We start from the raw sequence: 19248 nt of genomic DNA on the forward strand, positions 1-19248 counted from the left end.
AGTAAATAAAAGCATCCAATAGTATGTGTCAACGTTTCAGCCTAAGGAATTGAGTGGCGACGTGTGATTGGAGGACAGTCGATGATGGCGTCCAATCACGACGTGGCAAGTCAGACAAGTTCCAGTGCAGGGGAGGAGGAGGGGGTCGTGTACTGTGTGCTTTCTGAAGGGCTAGTTTGTAGGAAAGGTGTGCTAAAGATTGGTGGAGCCACACATCAGTATTGATCCGGGCGGCTGGTCTGTGCAGCCCGCAGTGTTTTTGATGACATTCATCAGCCTTTTTTATTAGCTAAGTTAATTAGCCGGCTACTCGGGAGCGAGCAGCAACAGGACGTAAGGGTTGGCGCGGGGCCGTATTATCTGTGGACACAATGAAGAAGCTTGCTCTGCTGCTAATTGTGCTGCTTGGCGTTGCACATTTCGCGACTATCAGCAGATGTGAAGAGGGTGAGTGTGGGCATTTGTACAACCCTGCAGCTGAACTATTTATTGAAGTAGGAAGGTCGGTTTATTGTGTTAAAATTAACGAGCTAATTAGTGTAGTTGTGTTGGCTTGCCAGCTAACAGGACCGCTAATGTCAACACACTTGAATAAATGCACTTTAGGGTCTTCACTGAATGCACGCAAGAAATGAATCCAGGCTGTGGTGGATCTGACACGGACTGAAATCAGTGTGTTCTCTGTTTGCCTTCTTATTTGGTGTTTAGATGTTGCAGAAAGCAAAGAGGAGACTGATGAAGAGGACAGTGACGATGAAGAGGATGATGAAGACGACGATACAGAGGTGAAAGAAGAGAACGGGGTGCTGGTGCTCACCGACAACAACTTCGACACCTTCATAGAGGGCAAAGACACGGTCTTGGTGGAGTTTTACGCTCCATGGTAAGTTGGATGTGCCTAACTACTCAAATCCTTATGAGTCTGAGTGAGTTGGAGAAACAGAAGAAGCTCTGATTGTTTTCAAACTGTAACCAGTAAGCCATGCAAACTTAACAGCGTGCCTCTTCCTATCTACATCCTGTTGCATTATCTGTGTCCCTTTGTTTTTGGTATACTTTAGGTGTGGTCACTGCAAGCAGTTTGCCCCAGAATATGAAAAAATTGCCCAGACGCTCAAAGAGAATGACCCTCCTATACCTGTGGCCAAAGTGGATGCGACAGCGGCCAGTGGTCTGGGGAGCAGATTCGATGTGTCTGGGTATCCCACCATCAAGATCCTTAAAAACGGGGAGCCTGTGGACTATGACGGAGAGCGGACAGAGAAGGGTAAGAGTGGTTCGTCCAGTCTGAGCATCATTTTGTTAAACAAATGAAGCACCGGCATGGCTAATTTTGTCCATTTCCTGCAGCCATTGTGGAGCGTGTTAAAGAGGTGGCTCAACCGGATTGGAAGCCCCCTCCTGAAGCCACACTGGTGCTGACCAAGGACAACTTTGATGACACTGTAAATAACGCAGACATCATCCTGGTGGAGTTCTACGCCCCATGGTGAGTCGGTTATGAAGTACTGGTTAGATGCCATAAACTGTAGATGGTCTCTGAGGGGGGGAAAGTAATAAACTAATTATCACCTCCAGGTGTGGACACTGTAAGCGTCTGGCTCCAGAATACGAGAAGGCGGCCAAGGAACTGAGCCAGCGCATGCCTCCCATCCCTCTGGCCAAGGTGGACGCCACAGTGGAAAGCGAGCTCGCCTCACGCTTTGGGGTCACTGGCTATCCCACTCTGAAGATCTTCAGGAAGGGCAAGGTGTTTGACTACAATGGACCCAGAGAAAAATATGGTAGGTCACCAAATGTGTCATATGTATACTGCGGTTTGGCACAGCATGTACATTTGGCTTCTTTTAATCCTCTAACAAAGCTGATCCATGTCTTCCACCTTCTCGTAGGCATTGTTGACTACATGAGTGAGCAGGCTGGGCCTCCCTCCAAGCAGGTACAGGCAGCAAAACAGATCCAGGAGCTCATCAAAGATGGTGATGATGCTGTCATAGTTGGAGTGTTTTCCAGCGAGCAGGACACAGCCTATGACATCTACATTGAGGCTTGTAAGTAATTCCATAAAAATAGCGTACAGTTCTTTTGGTTTTTTTCCCCTCACCTCAGGGTTTTGATATCACTCATCTTCAGTTCTCTGGAGTTCTTTGGGATTTGCATATGTATTAACTGTATTCACTGCTGTTTGGCTTGCAGGTAACTCGCTAAGGGAGGACTTCACTTTCCGTCACTCCTTCAGTGCCGAAGTGGCCAAACTACTCAAAGTTTCTCCCGGTCACGTCGTCATTGTCCAGCCTGAAAAATTCCGCTCCAAGCACGAGCCATCGTCTCACACATTCGCAGTCAAGGTGGAGTCTTTTACTTCCAACAGATTGTTGTGACTGATTTGAATTTTGTTTCAGTGTGTATGAAACTCATCAGCATTGCAAATGGCTGTGCTTTCGTTCAGTCACCGTTGGTGCATAAATGCATTGCATAGCAGCAGCTGTCGTTTTGATTGTTGCATTACTCTGATCTGCAAATGTCAGCAGTGCTGCGTTGGGGGGGAAAAAAACATTTGACATCAACACGTTCTTCTTCATAACACAGGACTCGACGGCGGTGTCTGACGTGCAAGAGTTCTTCAAAAAACATGTAATTCCTCTTGTGGGACACAGAAAACCAAGCAACGATGCTAAGCGCTACACAAAAAGACCCCTGGTGGTTGTGTATTATGGCGTCGACTTCAGCTTTGACTACAGAAAAGGTGAGTAGGGTGGAGGAGTCATCTGTTTACACCTGCAACTACTGTAAATAACAGCAACCCTCATGTGGGAGGAGTTCTGTGCTGTAACACGCTGCCTTGTCTCCTTTCACTTTCAGCTACACAGTTCTGGAGGGGCAAGGTGCTCGATGTAGCCAAAGACTTCCCAGAGTATACGTTTGCTGTCGCTGATGAGGAGGATTATGCGGAAGAGCTGAAGGGCCTGGGCCTGAGTGAGAGCGGAGAGGAAGTGAATGTGGGAATTCTGGCAGATGGAGGCAAAAAATATGCGATGGAGCCCGAGGAGTTTGACTCGGAAGTGCTGAGAGATTTTGTCATGGCTTTTAAGAAAGGCAAGTGCTAAAAATCTGGAGTTTTTTGCATAAAGGACTTTCACTTGTTCGTTTAGTTTGTAGTGACAGATGTGTCGTCTTCTCACTAAAATTCTAAATTTTGTCCACAGGAAAGCTTAAACCCATCATCAAGTCCCAGCCAGTGCCAAAGAACAACAAAGGACCTGTTAAGGTGGTTGTAGGAAAGACTTTTGACGATATCGTCATGGATACCCAGAAGGACGTCCTGATCGAGTTTTACGCCCCCTGGTGCGGCCACTGCAAGAAACTAGAGCCTGATTATTTGGCTCTGGGCAAAAAGTACAAGGGTGAGAAAAACCTGGTGATTGCCAAGATGGACACCACAGCCAACGACGTACCCAACGACAGCTACAAAGTGGAAGGCTTCCCCACGATATATTTCTCCCCAAGCAACAAGAAGCAGAGCCCCATCAAATTCGAAGGTGGAGACAGAACAGTAGAAGGGCTCAGTAAGTTCTTGGAAGAGCACGCCACAAAGCTATCACAGAAGAGAGACGAACTTTGAAACTTCCTTGGAGAAGTAGCAAAGAACTCTTACCGTGCTCATGCAGAGTCTCAGAGGACGCTGATAAAAACCTCTGGGAAGGTGAAGGGAATGCAGTGGATAATTAAACAAAAAAAAATGGTGTTACTGAATTGCTGCGATCGTTACGTCTCAATCATCCTTTTAGTTTCTGTTCATTCCGAGATTCAGGTTTCTTCTGTTTCTGAAAGCATGTAAGCACTGTTCAAGAATAATCGTTTTTAAATAAAACTGAAAATGCTGGCACATTTGCAGGCCAGTGCTGAGAAGTGGCTCTTTGTGTTTTTTAATGGATACAAGTCATGCCAGAGAATGTGTTGCAAATATAAGAGCAGGCACAGCACGCAATTTGAGAAAACAAGTGTTTAGTTTTAATTACATTTAAGAACAATTAAAACAATTAGTAATACAGTTGGCTACATTCTGAGACATGTGAACAGCCCAGAGAGTACGCCTCAACATGGCAGGGTGCAAAACAGCTGTTAGTTAATCAAGTAATCCCTTACAATGAACTGGCAGGGGAGGGATGCACCTGCAGCAGCTGTCACGAGAATAAGAAACTGCAGAGACGATCAGCACTATAATCACTTTGAACCTTAAAATCTGGCAATACTTTAAGAAAGTGCATCATGTAGTGAAATTTATTGACATCTTCATGTACTGTACGAACATGAACAGGGCTGCCGCCTCGTTCACGTAAAGACACTTAATGATACTGGCACTGAGAGATTGGTTCTTGAGATGTGGGACTGTTAAGAAAACTCTTGTGTGAAGCGCAAGTGGAACTCCCGGATCTTCTGCAGTACCACCTTCAGCTTGTCTGTTGGCGGCAGGATGGTCATTCTGGACAAAAAAAAGGTGGGTTCAGATTAATGATGAAGGTAGAGGTGCTGTAAAACTGGAAATCAGATTTACGTAATAGAAGGACAGTGCAAACAATCAGGCTTTATCCAACACAGCTTTTTTGTTTTTGAATCAAGGGTATTTGTTAAATACTGGTGGCCACCAGTGCTACCACTCAGCCTCCTAGTAGATGCAGGTGTTGTATGCATTTGTTCTTCTTGAGTTATCGTGTTCACAAACCTGGGTGTCCACACTGCCTGCCCTGCCTGTGTGGCAGGGTGAGGATAACACCTCATCAGCTTCATACAGCTGAGAGGTAAAAACTGCAATGAATTACGCTTTTTTCAACATGTTTTACAAACTACATTATTTTATTTTGACTAGTTTGTTTTCATATAAATGCACACTTTGCTTAGACTTAAATCTGTGTGACTGCAAACTGACACAAGGTGTCACCGCTGAGCCATAAATTAGCAAGGTAAAACTGTCTCCATAGTTAAATCAAAATGTTTACATTATGAACTGACTGAGCAGGTATTGACTAGTGCTGCAGATTCAGACTGAGTTTCAGAGTGCCAGCTGCCTCTGTGCAGCACAACTGAAATTCACAGTTAGATGAGTGATAAACTTATGAAGCACGTGTCACCACACCCACAAGTGAGCCACAAAGTGAACAGGATCACGAACTCTCCTGAAGTCATGAAGTGTGTCTGTGTTTGTATTTGTAAGATAGAGAAGTTTAACTTCTCTAACTTCAGGATGGAAGGGAGACAAATAGAAGAGCAGCAAAGTATGAGTAATAAAACCCAAACTTAGGTGTATTTAGATTCAGAATATTCAGCATAATGTGAGTGCAGGGCAGTGGGAGAGTTGAAAAGTTCATATTTAAAGAAAACTGTTCATGTCACAAGAGAACTTGTGATTGAGTGGAATTGGATTTGGGGATAAGCTGAGGGTGTTAGTGAGAGCACATATGCAAACAAGATGGAAATACTGGCACAGGAAGAAACGTAATGCAACATCAGAATAAACAGATATAAGTGGTTTCATGTCTCATTCTCTCTTGTTGGTGAATATATATCGATATGACTTAAAAAATGAATGCAAAGTGAAATGTCCTTTTATTTTATTTTACACCTGAAAAGTTTCAACTCTGAATGTGGACAGCAGGGGGCAGTAGTTAAGTTTGACTAGTACAAAAATTACCTCCTAATCACTTTACCTTGACCTTGTTGAAAAATGTCATGACGTCAAGGAAAGGTGTAAATTGATAAGAAATTTGATAAGTGCGTAGAGAATCAAACCGCATCAAACCACAACCGAATCAAACTAGACTAACGTCACACTGGGTGCTGTGGGGTTTAAACCAATCCACACGTTTTTACCCCGCAGGTCATATAAATGAGAACTGGTGAAAATCACTACTTCATTACAAAGGTTGGAATTTTTTTAGAAAAACAAAGATATAGGGTCAGTATTCTGAGAGTACTTTAAGTTATCTAATAAAATATCAATATCTGGTGTCCCTGTATTGATACAATATTGCCACACAAAATATCACCATACTACGCTGCATCAATTTTTCCCCCTCACCCCTAGTTTATACAGTGGAAAGGTTTGTAATAACGCAGAGGTTCTCTGGATAAAGCCTGCACACCACCTCAGTCTCAGCCCACAGGACCTCACACAGAGCCCGGGAATTTGTATCAGAGACTTTCTCCATTCATGAAAAACACTGATTCCTTTTCAGCCTCTGCTCATTTACTTGAACTACATTGCTGTTTTCACAAAGAAACACATAAGGCCTGCGTTTACACTGTGTTATTTTGGTCCGACTCCCTCCTTCACTGGGTCTGCTGGCTTTTGAGACACAAATCTGCTCTGGGCACAATGCTGGTTATTATTGAAATGAACTGGCTGTGTATGTAAATTCGTACACTGTTAGTAGATGATCCTGTGATTGCGGCATCAAGCTAATTTGCCTCGCTTAGTAAATGTCCCTCATAGCCAAACAATGAAATAAATCTAAATAAATAAAGTGTATTATAATTTTTTTAAGTTTTCCTGCTGTGGAGTGTAAATAACTCCTCTCTAACTCCTTTTCTAGGATTTCTATGACTGAAAATTCCCTCCATCTAGCTCTTATCCCATATTTTTTTATTAATTCATGATCATTCAAAAGACCCCCCCACCCCAGAAATGAACGTAAATCATACAGACACACTTTAATTATTATTGCTCACAAGTTAGATTTAGAGACATTACACAAATCTACATTTTTTTATGCAGGGCAACAAATTGGCAAGAAGCAGATTTAGTAGTTCAACTGTGGGTTTAACAGGCTTGTGTTTTTCAAAATATATCAGTATTTTGTGCTACAGAAGATAATGAAGGAAACACCGGAGCTCTTTTACTCAGAGAATTCCAACAGCTCTTCCATCCATATACTTCCAGGTCACTTCTCTCACTTTGAAATCTTTCTAAACAAAAACTATTTGAACATACTCAGCATGTCAATTTAGTCATACTGACCTGAAGTGGTAGGTTCCCTCTCTCTGACCAAAGCCACTTCCTGGTACCAGGCAGATTCCGTCCTCCTCTAACAGCCTCATACAATAGAACATGTCTGGAACCAGGCCCAACTCCTTCAGACACACACACCTTATTTATAAGCAAAATTGTCAGCACACAAGAGTAAATCAAGGGGTGCAGTGGGTGTATCGAGCAGACCTTGGCTTTGTCAATGGCCTTCTGAGGTAGAGTGATGCAAGGAAAGGTGTACATGGCCCCCTGGACTGGGTTACAGGTGATACCAGGCACTGTGTTGAAGATCTGCTCTGTTAGCCGGGCCTTCTCTGCCAGAGTTGATAGCACTGCCGTCCGCTCCTGGAGGGAAAACAAAAGGTAAAACTGTCAACGTTATATGAGTGAAAGCCGTTTAAAATAAAATACAATGCTACTATGTCACCAGGTTTTTGTGAAGTACCAACTGTGATTATTTTGTATTCTGCATAAAATAGTAAGGAAAGATACTGGGCACTGGGTAGACAAAAACATGTATATCTGGTTTCAATGTGTAATTCAGGACGTAGGCTTTAAACCTAACACAAACAATCGTTTGTTTACCAGCCAAATTGTGGCCAATGGTGGCATACCTGTATGTAGCCATCCATTCACTACACAATAATTGAAGATCAGACTTTCCCACAGCTAAAACTCACAGCTACACACTGCAACAACAAAGACATCTGAAGATTCACATTAGCTATGAGCACATTAATGATGATCAAGCTATGGGCTTTCTGTCCATATAATACTTGCACAGCATGCACACTGCTTCTGAACTCACTGTTAGGGACCAGTGTGAACCGAACCTTGATTACAACAAGGTTTAAAGCATTACAGATCTCCACAAGCTAGAAAACGGTTACAAAAGCCTTCGCAAATACCTGGGTGTAATGTTCACTTCATATTATTATGAACTGTCTACAAAGGAAGGTAATTCAAGACTGCTGCTAATCTCCCAGAAAAGGGTACTTGAAAGATCACACCAAGAGCACAGAGTGCAGTCTTGAAATGGGTGAAAACATAGCCAAGTGTAATTTTAAAAAAGGTGTGCAGCAATCTTTTCACCTTGCTAGAAGACAACAGACTAAATAAAATGTAAATGGACAATATGAAAGAAAGTACTGCTTTTCAAAAATAATGAGTTTTCAAAATATAATCTTAATGTTCCATAAAACATTTAGACAGCAAACACTTCACACTAACACCAAAGGTCCATCTTAACTCTGGATCATGAAGCATGAAGCAGAATGGTTATAGGACATTTAATCTACATTTTAATGACATTTTGCTATCTCAGGACCTGAATGCCTTGCACTCATTGAGAAAACAATAAAAAAAATTTACAGGCGAATCTCTGGGCAGTAGTCCATGACACATCCCAAGGGTTATGTAATGCTTAACGACAGTAACCAAAAGTCCAACATAAGTAAATCAACAACAATGGAAAATAATTTAAAAAGATGGAGCGGCTGAGACGAAGTAATCAGAATAGGGCAGCTCAATCCGGACACACCACAAATACTGATGAAATAAAAGGAGTGTTTTTTAAGGAATGATTCAAAAACCTTTCTCATCATTGTGTAAGTCTCACAAACAGCTAAAGAGAACATCTGTGGGAGTTACCAGTTTGCATACTTGTTTAGTCAGATTGTGGTCATCTATAATTGAGACTTAGTGAAGACCAGACCACAATGAGTAGTCAGTTTAGAAATCCAGAAGATGTGAAACAAAACAGCTCTGATTGTATGTTCAAATTTCAAAACCTGATCTGACTGAGTGCCATCTGAGAACTTTATCAAATCTAACACAGCTTTTGTGTGTAGATTAGGTGAGGTGATGTTTGCACTAGTTAATTCTGTTTGCATACACTCAGACCGTCATAAAAGTGGCATAAGAGGGCTCATCGGGCTGTGGGGGGTTCACCACGAGATCCAGTAGGGCCTGTCCGGGGACTGGTGGACACAGACGCACAGACACTAGTTTTATGAGTTGGGCTTTCACTTCAGGGTCCAAGTTGATGACCTCCATGTATCCTCCACGGAATCCACACCTAGAAAACAAACAGAGACAAGAAAGGTAAAGTTTGCTCTAACTGAAGGAGATGTACACGTCAGCAAGGATTAACAACTCCAAGGACCATTTTCAGCTGCCCTGTGGGGTTTTCATGCTTGTTTATTGGTTTTAGTTGAGGTGCATTACTAATAAGCATCTGTAAAACTCAACCAAAAACCCCCACTGAAAACATGAAGTAATTATGTTGAGTAAAATGCAGCTGAAATATATAAAATCAAAGGTTTATTTATTCAGACAATGAATCATCAAGGAGAATATGCTTTGTATAAACAGAATAGCAATCAAGTCGATTTCACTCAACCAGATTCCAATAAATGTAACATTTTACATTGTATATATGTAACAAAATTATTTTTTTAGTGTATTTTAATCTTGTATACTGCTTCCACTCATATTTACTGGCTTTCACTTTATTTTCTTTATATTTATGGCGTGTGCATGTGTGTGGCCGTATCTGTGTGAGATACTCACTCTCCCATGTAACATTTGGAGGTGGAGTGGAAGGAAGCCATTTCCACCGTGTTTGAGTACTCCGGTCCCATCTCAAACAGAACTTTCTTAAAAGAGTGAAACTGGCAGCCCTCTGCATATACATTATCCTGGTAGACCTAAAAAAAAATAAACATGGCTTTATTAACATTAATAACACTTCATTATATTTATAAACATCAAAGACATTTTTCTCACACCCTTTTAGTGTATATGATAAAATATTAGCAAAGTAAATGAAACAACTACTGCAGTGCAGTAAGTTTGAAAGAAATCTTTAAAGCGGAAAAGTTTGCACTCTGACACAAAACAGAATGTGAAATACGTACTTCATCAGCCATGAGGAAGAGATGTTCCTCTTTAGCAAATCGGATCACATCTTCGATGCACTGCCTGCTCTGGACCTGACCTGTCACACAGGGCAGAGAGTTTGATAATTAGGAGAAGTGTGTGAAGACAGAGAGAATGAACTAAATGTCTTTGAAGTCTTAACTGTCCAAGATCAAATATTATTGTTAACTAGGTTTAGTTTTGGTCCACACATACACAACAAGACTCTAAAACATCAGTAGCTCCTTAACGTCACATGGAGAAACTACAAAGAGGTGTACCGGTGGGGTTTCCGGGGTTGATGATGCAGAGGACACGAGGATTGCAGTGCTCCCTCGCAGCATTGAGCGCTCTCCTGAGCTCTGCGATGTTCAGACTCCAACAGTTGTCTTCGTCCAGATAGTAATTTATCTGAACAGCGCCCAGGTCTGCCAGGGCAGCTGAGTACAGAGGGTACTGGGGGATGGAGATCATCACTCCTGTTCGGTCACGACCCTCCCCACACACCAGCAACTTCAATATGGTCTTGGATTGGAAGGTGTAAAGAGAAAAAGGAAGACAGAGGGGAGTGGTGTTATTATGGAGACTATGTATGGACTGTTGGGTTAATTGTGTACATTAAAAAGAAGGGTACAAACAATCAATTTTGTTGGGAGACAAATTTGAACAACTACATAGAAACATATTGGGGAAAAACAAGTTTCATACTGCAGGATCTGTAGTGCAGAGGTTAGGGTATTTTCCAGCCTGACTGGATTGCATAAAAGTGAGACAGACAAAGGTCTGTGGGTGGAGTAGTATTAGAGATGTACAGAGATGTACAAAGTACAATCCATTAAGTATATATTTAACAAAAGCTGACTAAAGCACCTCTCCTCAGTTGCCATTTGTACAGCAGCAAAGTGAGTCAGCACATACCACAATGGCATCGCTGGCCCCAGTAGAGAGGTAGATGTTGTCGGGGTTGGAGGGGATGCCACCGTCTCTTTTCTCGATGTAGCGCGCCACATCCTGACGGATGCACTCGATCCCCTGGCTAGTACTGTAGGCCCCTAATGACATGACACTGAACTTTGTTTAACAAATAACATATTCAGTTGACCAGTTTACACAGAGATCAGACTGTCCAAATTAATAATTAATAAGCAGACAAATAGACGTAGATGCTAGTGACATAGGTGCTGAAGGACTGACGACAGAGAATGTGGTTGGTGTAGTGAGGGGGAGTTGTCTGACCTATACTGTGGCCTCCGCAGGCCTCAAGAATGCGCTGTGCTCTTTTCTTGACGTCCTCAGGAAACTTGCTATCTTCCAACAGTGCTGGATAAGAGCAGAGAGCCAAGACCTGAGAGGAAAAGAACAAAAATCACTACATGTCCCACAAGTGTAACCACTGTGACTTATTCAGTCTGTAATTATTTGCAAAGTTAAACATTTATTGTTCATGTTGTTTAATTTTAAACCCAATATTGGCGGTTACACTAAAATGCCATCAGTAAGCTTCTATTTGAGTACTTTTAACTCAGTACTGAAAGTACTGTGTATACGACATAGACATCTATGGCTTTTGGGTATCTGGGGGAAACCCACAGGCCCAAGGAGAACATGGAAGCTTCATATGGTTTAAACTGAGAACCTTCTTGCTGTGAGGTGACAGTGCTAGCCACTGCACCACCATGCTATGCCAGTTTCATAATATATGACCTAAATTGCAAGACTAACAAGGAGGTGGCCACTAAATATTTCTTCAGCAGGAATGTGTTGCTTCAACATTATTTCGTATGTGGTTTTAGGGTTGTTTGGGGTTTTCTGTCATACAGTTTTGTTTCCTTCTGTAATTATGAGTGTGTTGTTCTTAGCAAAAACACAGGCATTAACAGATTATAAGCTTGAAGCAAGAGAGTGGTCTAACCTGTCTGAAAAATGTGATTGGTTTCTGACCCATAGCATGGGCGTCACCTATGTTGGCCTTGATGACTTCTGTGAAAGGTTTCTTCACTCCCTGGAACAAAACAGAGAAAGGTACCTGATTTCAGTGACTGAGCAAAGTATGAAAAAAAAAATCAGTCATTGCATTGTTAATTCTAGGAACAGATGCTCACCAAACAAGTTTGGACGTGTAAAAAGGAGTAAGTGAGGAGGAAACAAGTGAGCAAAGGTAAAGCAGAAACGTCACTGTTTTCCCTTTCCTTTTCTCCGTCCCTTCTTTTGATTGCTTCCAACATCAATCATGGTTAAAATGATTATGGTTATTACATCATAACTGACATCTGGAGAAGAGCAGATGAGTAGCATATCCGCCATAAGAGACTCTTTGTAGGGAGAGATTAAAACAAAGACTCATAGGAAGCAGGATTGAGAATTGCAAAGTAACTCCAAGGGGTACATCACAAATCACCTTTGCTGTGCTCCTAATCTGAGCCGCGTCAGGTTATAGCTTACACGCATATAACTGATTACTACACAAAACCACAAACTACTATATAATAAAGTCTGTATGAGAACGGGATCACCATTTCTAGAAGATCACAAGAGGTTTTTTTTCTGACAAGTATATACATGACAGACATTTAGTCACCAGTCCTGAGTGCTAGCATTTCTTTGCCCTTTAAGCACTGGTATTGTCATGTAATCCTTTAAAGCAATAAAAGCTTGTACTTGCTGACACCATAAGACTTGAAAGTAAGCCAAGCATGAATTATGTTTTTATGTTTACTTCCACCGAAGCATGTTTAACAGAGCCAGGGGTTCAAATGTACAGGCTATACTTGTCTCAGGAGCTGTAAGAATACATGTAATCATTAATGAACACACTAATTTCATGGAATTTACAACTGCAGTTAGTCAGTCACCTTGTGCTTCGATATTGTTAGGCTTATCTTCTTTTTTCATGTGCAATGTTTGCTTTTGGTTCTGGTTTTAGCTGCAGTGCTTTTACTACTTTTAAGCAGTGTTGTATTTTTCATTTTCCCTATTTGGTTTGCTCTTCTTTTGAAAATTTTGAGGTTATCGGGAGTCAGATCGTGGTGGCAGCAGACCGAGCAGGATATTCTAGAGGCCCTTACCCCCAGCAACACTTTCCATTTGCTCCTGGGGGATTCCGAGGCATTCCCAGGCCTGATAAGATAATCTCTCAAATCAGAAGTCCTTGTATTCATCTCACATAGAGCTTTTTGTCCCCTCAAAAACCTCACATGGATCTTCTCACCATTAGAAGTTTTTGTTTTACAAAGGCTCTGGCACAGACTGTAGTTTGGCCTGCAGCGCAAAAGTGCTGGCCTGGAAGGGCACAGTCCTGCTGCCGGAGCTACCAGACACACAGAAATGTCATTTGCTGTTGTTGATGTCGGGGTTTCAATCACAAATTGCAGGATGAATCCAATTATAAGACACTCTTGAATCCCCTTCATTTCATTCCTCTATTTATCCAAACCATTTTCTGCTTCTGTCCACCTCATTGTCCACCTTCATTTTATTTGAGCCCTTCCTCTTCAACTATTTCACCTAACCGAATTATGCAAACGCTGGTCTGGAGCCCATTTGTCTATTTACTGATCACAATATGCGCAACCCTTTGCTGTTAATTAGAGGAGGACATGTGATAACAGATGTCCTCTGTTACTTTGGACAGCCTGGGCCAGTCATAAAACTAAAGTGAAAACTGTACTAAGCCTTCACTGAAGGTTTGTCTGAAATACAATTAGAAAACTGCAAATCCCCAGTTTGTATTGCATTGTGATATAAATACAACTACACAGTACATCCACACTTCACTCAAAGGGGAACAGTGGTAAATTTGGGTTATTACACAATTCTGCCTAGGTACTTCACTTTTATAGATTTAGCCATCCATCCTTTTTCATAACTGTGGGTAAGAGGCAGGGTACATCCTAGACCAGTCACCAAACCATCAAGAGAGACAACCACACATTCTCATTTGACACCTATAGCCAATTTAGAAATCCATTTAACCTGAGAAGCATTTGTTTGGACTATGGGAGGAAGTCATGCAAGTACAGAGTGAACATGCAGTACACAAAAAGGCCCATGCGTACCAGGAGGCTCAGCCCAGGAATGTTCTTGTCGTGAGGCGACAGTACCCGTGCACTGCTGTGTGGCCATTTAACTTTACCAAAAACATACACAAGTGCCCTTTAATTTATTATCTATTTATACAATTTAAAAAAACAACAACAACAACAAAACAACACACACACACACACACACACACAAAGAACATAAAAAGAAAAAAATCCACAGAGCAGTTTCAGAAGTACATCTGGAGCTTACTGCACCCTGTTTATGTAAACTGTCTTTGTGGTTCTGAAAGTCAGGACATGCTGTTCTCATTCTGCTGGCTCGCACCAATTCTTGCACCCCCCAAAAAATCTTGGGAACTTGTTTTGTTTTCTGCAGAGCTGCAGCCACTGTCTATTCTGAAACCTGCCTCAGATTGGTTCTACAGCGCTTTTCCTGTATGTAATTCCTCACCTCACTTGAAAGAGATTTTGGACTTTCACCAGTGAAAAGCATCAGGTTTGAACATATTAACCATTTTTTAAGATAATTAAGACAAAACAGAAGATTTCTGTTAACCAAAATGACCAAAAGGATCATTTTAATCTATGAAAATGATTGGGCATTGTTTTTATCATTATGAAATAATGCTACGTTTCACTACATTTCTAAATAGCTACAGAAAGAAAACAAAAATTGCTGGTAAACTCAACCCAACATTCATTTTGGGTCTTATTTACTTCTTAACATTCATCAAAATAAGTGGACTATATTGTGGTAATATACACCTTACGGCTTCTCAGCACAGCTTTATCCTTATCCTGTCGAGTCCTGTAGTTTAAGTTCTCCTTTGGGTTAAACAACTACATACACACAACAAACGAACTGCTGTTTACATTATTCTTGCCATGATTCACTGTGCTCTACATGACAAAATAGCAAGCAAACAGCCTCTAAGTTCAACTGAAAGTGTTTTCCTTGAAACCAAGTCAATATTAGTCATTTCTGTGCCCTTGAATGACATTAGGAGCAAGCTCTTGAATGTGCTTTGAGTTAGGATTTTGTCAGATATGAGCTTGATTGGAATCTAAGTAACGGGATGCAGCACGTTTCCTTTTTAGCCCCCATTCTCGAGCAACAAAGAGACTGCTGTTCTCCTGGTAGAATAGGAGCCAGTTGGTTCCCCGGCTCGCTGCTTCGTTTCTCCTGCTCAGTCAGCACCAGGCGAACATTACACAGACCAGACCTGCAGACCAGGCCAAGAAAGCCTGTGGGACAACAGGCCTGACAGTCATCATGAATGTTATTTCACTTACAACAGCTGTAGTTTGGACTCTTGGTTCTCTATGCTCAGCTGTGCTAGAGTAACTGGAACACGGTTCATTCAAGCTATAACCGAGTCAAAGTGGAAAATAGCCATGTTGCTTTAATCATGTGATTTATCAAAGTCAATTTTACTGAAATGCACTCAATGTTCATTTCAGTAAAAGAACATTAAAGAACTGTTTACAGTAACAGATGGGCTCTTTTTTCCCCCTGTTCTACTGGTGTATTGTCACCCTTTTATTATGACAGGAAGTGCAGAACTGCCAGAAGCTGAGGTTCACGCCTGAATTAGTACTGTACGCACTGTTCTGCCAGATGTCTGGGTCATCACCGCACAGACACACACGCATAATATCTGCTGAGTTGTCAGTACAAGTGTTCCAGTTAAAAGATTTGACAGGAAGCTCACCAATAGATGACAAGTCAACTTTGTCATGACTTGTGGGAAAGGTTTTTTTGCAGGATTTCATTTTTTTTACGTTGGCTCACATCAGCAGTGCAGCACTCCCACTGCACTGGGCGGGTGAGAGAGAGAGAGAAATGGGACACTTAATGTATAACTTTTAGCAAATCATTGAGTTTCTTTTAAAATAAGCATGGTTTATATATAAAGTTTTATCAAAAGTGTCACCGTTTACTGAACTGTTCAGTTTGACTTGTTGAATATTAACCTCAGAATCTCCTAAAGGCTGATGTTATGACACTGTAGCAAATGACATGTGTGACTTCAGTCAAGTATGAAACGCTGAGTATGCTTTGGCTTCGATAACCAAAGAAAAACAATTTGACAGCCAGAGAACTGAGGCCACCTTTCACCAGAACTGGGGGGCGGCTGCGTGTTATGAGGCTCCTTGCACAGAAAGGCCTCTGAGGCTGCAGGGCCTCACAGCTGCAGCTCAGTCCAATGAAACCTCTCCCCCGCGTGCAGAAGGGAGGTGGGTAAACCCAGAAAGAAACAAAGGAGGACAGAGAGTGCACCCTCTCCTCTTACGTAATAACCCTTCGTATTATACACATCCTTTTGGATCCTTTGGCCGCCCCTGGCAAGATGAGAGCAAAGTGTACTCAAAAAAGGCCAGAGCCGTCCCCGCAGGCTCATCACGTGTCTCGTGAAGAGGACATAACTGCAGAGCCGAGGGTTGCGTTACAGCTTTCAAAAGACAGCTTGTTCAGCCTAGCCGTCCTTCCTAAGGGAAGCACAGTAAATCAATATTGCCCTGTTGAATGTAAGACGAGCAGAGGGCGACAAGCTCATCGTGGCGCATGCAAACACTTTGAATGCTGACCTGCCCTCTATGTCCTGCTTCCACTCCCTGAGCCAGTCAGCAAAAGTCAAGCATCTCATGCACAAAGCCTGCCCTGAATTATTATTTTGTAACTGTATCTGGAGGAAACAGAGCTGGAACACTTTTTACTTACTGTGTGCCAAAATCTAATATGAGGTAATCTTAATAATTTCTGGGCTTATATATAAAGTGGGTATATCCAACAGGTGTGACCTATGACCGGTGTGTAGATTTAGATTCCAGCTGTTTAATAGTTTCAACAGCTGGACAGGATACCATGATCTGATTTCAGAGCTTTATGTACATAACTGCATAACCGTGTCTACCCCTTGGCTAAAACAAACAAACACAAAAAAACAACAACAAACAAATAAAAAAAACACGGGAAATATGATTTAACACTTTAAAAAACCCGCACTGGAGAGCACATATCTTTAAATTAACAAGCCATTCTTTTGAAACCCAACTCCCTCCTGAGTGCCACCTCAGCGATACTCTTAACTCAGTTCGCGCTTTTCTCCTGCTTTGTCCAACTTTGGCTCCACTTTACCTCCTTCAGCTCCTTCTCTATCTGCACCGCCCGCTGGACGATGGGTCCACGGACCGCGTACTCCACCCGCTTAACGTTGGGGTTCATGCTGTCCAAAGTCAGCACCCTGCCCCGGTGCGAGATCCCGTTCACTGCCTGCTGGGACATGTTTGTTATGTCACGAGCGCACCGTTGAAGCTGAAGTGTTATCTGAAAGATAGAAAAAGAAAAAAAAAAGATAAGAAGTTCAGCAATTAGAAGCTCCTAGCTGAACGGGGAGCAGATAAAGTGTATCAGCGGTTACCAGTTGTTCAGCGGGAATGTTGTCAGAAAGGCTCCCGTGTTTACTTTCCCTCCAAGCCCCTTTCCTTTAAGCTTCAACTGACACACGAGCCTCTTCACCCTGGGTGTTTGTATTCCCCCCAGGGCCGCCCCGTGCTGCCCCGCCTTCGCGCGCTGTCGCTTGCGATTGGCTGGATTTTCCCAACCGTGACTAACGTCAGCGTCTAACAGCGCTGACTTTTAAGTGAGATAATTTAACTGGCGCCGTGTCATACTGCAAATTTTGTTATCGATCCGATACCAAGTGAATACAGTGCAGGTCTTGCCGATACCAATACCGATACTTTTAACCTATAAAGGCAGCTTATGTAGGGAACAGTGACAGTGTGTTGTGTGACAATGACATTGTAATGATTGCAAAGTTTTTGTGATTTCCACTTTCCACAAAAATTGGTTATTTAAAAAAATATTTTTTGAGACCCTAAAACGCTTTGGGTCAGTGTTTGCTATGTATATAGGCTATAAATAAAACAGAAGTGACAGTCAGCACAAAAAGGCTAATACATGTTTCATAATGCATGTTTGAGGTCTATTTTTCCATATAATAAACAAATAATTTATTTAAGAAAACTTCATGGGCGACATACTGTATTGGAGAATAGAAGCAAAGTATTGATCCTATTGCGTCAGTATCAATCCAATACCGATGCCAGCGTTGCCATCATACTGGATATTTTATCAATCCGCCCACTTCTAAATTTAACTTCAGTTGCCTTTTGCTTCCATGTTTTTACAGCTATTCTTAATTGTTATGCATCGGGAAGTATTTCTTTAAAGTTAAAGCATGAACTAATAAATAATAAATAAGTAAGTAGCATTTAAAGTTGTTAGCAAGCAGCGGCTAATTTACGTTAAGTGTTAGCGTGTGCAAGTCCGAACCAATGTTGGCCACCTAAATAACAGTGACGAAAAAATGGATGGTAAAAGAGTGCACGAAGTACAGCCCAAGTTCTTTAATAAGGAGATTTTTCTTCCTTTCTTTGTCCTGCTTGAGAGTGTGGCTTGTGCAGTAGAAGAAGCCGCTTGTTAGATGTTAGTTTGCTAGTTTTATTGGCTTTTCATGAAGACAGCACAGCTCAAAAGAAAGAAAAAGCACTAAAGGTTAAGTCAAGGTCGAAGTTCCCACATTAAAGCGTTTTTCTTAAAAAAACAAACAAAACTGAACTATAATTAGAGAAGAGCTAAGCAATAAGCACCATTCCCAACTGTTATAAAGTCATATTTATGCTAGGTTCGCAAAACTGGCTAACTAAATCGCCTGGGATAGACCTCTGGCGTGTTGTATCTGCTGTAGAAATACTTTATTTACCTTGTACATGGACTTCATCGCGACGATAGCTCTGTTATCATGTGAATACCGTAATCTGTCATTCGTAAAATCATACAAAACTAGTCCAATTTTATTAAATGTCCTTCTTGAGTATCCGCTGCTGTGATCAATGTGGAGCAAAACAGTAGAGCAACATGAAGAAGCCACTATCTGATTTTTAGTACAGTTAATCAATAACCAGACAGTATTTAATAAACAACTTTTTCCCGCATGGTGCTCTTGAATTATCTGTTTATAATGTAGGTCAGTGGTTACAACTGCAGTTACAATAGTTGTTAACAACTCATAATAGCTAGTTCTAGTTTTAAGTTATTTTACTTAGCTTTTTATTTAAAAATAATAATATTAATACAAATCCTTTTTAGTTTTAGAGATCCGTGTCAATCACACATCATACAATCAAACATCTAGCTTCTATTTTTGTTTCTCTCATTCAGAAAATTCTTGCTGAAAACAAAAACTTGGGTTTTAATTG

General features: G+C 41.5%; 2 protein-coding genes across 3 annotated transcripts; one reads left to right on the plus strand and one right to left on the minus strand.

Moving 5' to 3' along the window:
- Window positions 1-112: 112 nt before the first annotated feature.
- Window positions 113-3909, plus strand: pdia4 (protein disulfide isomerase family A, member 4). Its single transcript, XM_031750010.2, has 10 exons — window positions 113-447; window positions 709-883; window positions 1062-1267; window positions 1351-1489; window positions 1579-1784; window positions 1893-2051; window positions 2197-2348; window positions 2590-2746; window positions 2863-3096; window positions 3207-3909. Exons 1-10 carry the CDS (start codon window positions 372-374, stop codon window positions 3620-3622), a joined length of 1920 nt encoding a protein of 639 aa, XP_031605870.2. The 5' UTR covers window positions 113-371; the 3' UTR covers window positions 3623-3909.
- Window positions 3910-3988: 79 nt separating this feature from the next.
- On the minus strand, window positions 3989-18900 carry si:ch211-217a12.1 (alanine aminotransferase 2-like). 2 transcript variants are annotated; one of them, XM_031750011.2, is made up of 12 exons: window positions 18753-18900; window positions 17123-17311; window positions 11856-11945; window positions 11180-11288; window positions 10862-10995; window positions 10225-10468; window positions 9943-10022; window positions 9596-9732; window positions 8927-9101; window positions 7214-7369; window positions 7016-7128; window positions 3989-4483 (listed from the first exon to the last, which is right to left on the minus strand). In XM_031750011.2, the coding sequence occupies exons 1-12, from the start codon at window positions 18768-18770 to the stop codon at window positions 4393-4395; spliced, it is 1536 nt and encodes a 511-aa protein (XP_031605871.2). In that variant the 5' UTR covers window positions 18771-18900; the 3' UTR covers window positions 3989-4392. The 2 variants fall into 2 exon arrangements, with proteins under 2 accessions (XP_031605871.2, XP_031605872.2); XM_031750012.2 differs by lacking the exon at window positions 18753-18900 and adding an exon at window positions 17406-17558 and having other exon boundaries at window positions 4393-4483.
- Between the last annotated feature and the right edge of the window lie 348 nt (window positions 18901-19248).

This window comes from Oreochromis aureus, linkage group 9 (genome assembly GCF_013358895.1).
Source record: "Oreochromis aureus strain Israel breed Guangdong linkage group 9, ZZ_aureus, whole genome shotgun sequence".
NCBI lineage: Eukaryota > Metazoa > Chordata > Actinopteri > Cichliformes > Cichlidae > Oreochromis > Oreochromis aureus.

Coding starts and splice junctions, on each gene's coding strand:
- pdia4 (XM_031750010.2), top strand. CDS start 372: ATGAAGAAGCTTGCTCTGCTGCTAATTGTGCTGCTTGGCGTTGCACAT. Junction 1,268..1,350: donor CGGAGAGCGGACAGAGAAGG/GTAAGAGTGGTT, acceptor CATTTCCTGCAG/CCATTGTGGAGCGTGTTAAA. Junction 2,747..2,862: donor CAGCTTTGACTACAGAAAAG/GTGAGTAGGGTG, acceptor TTTCACTTTCAG/CTACACAGTTCTGGAGGGGC.
- si:ch211-217a12.1 (XM_031750011.2), bottom strand. Junction 9,102..9,595: donor TCCAAATGTTACATGGGAGA/GTGAGTATCTCA, acceptor TTTGTTTTCTAG/GTGTGGATTCCGTGGAGGAT. Junction 4,484..7,015: donor GAGGGAACCTACCACTTCAG/GTCAGTATGACT, acceptor TTTTTTGTCCAG/AATGACCATCCTGCCGCCAA.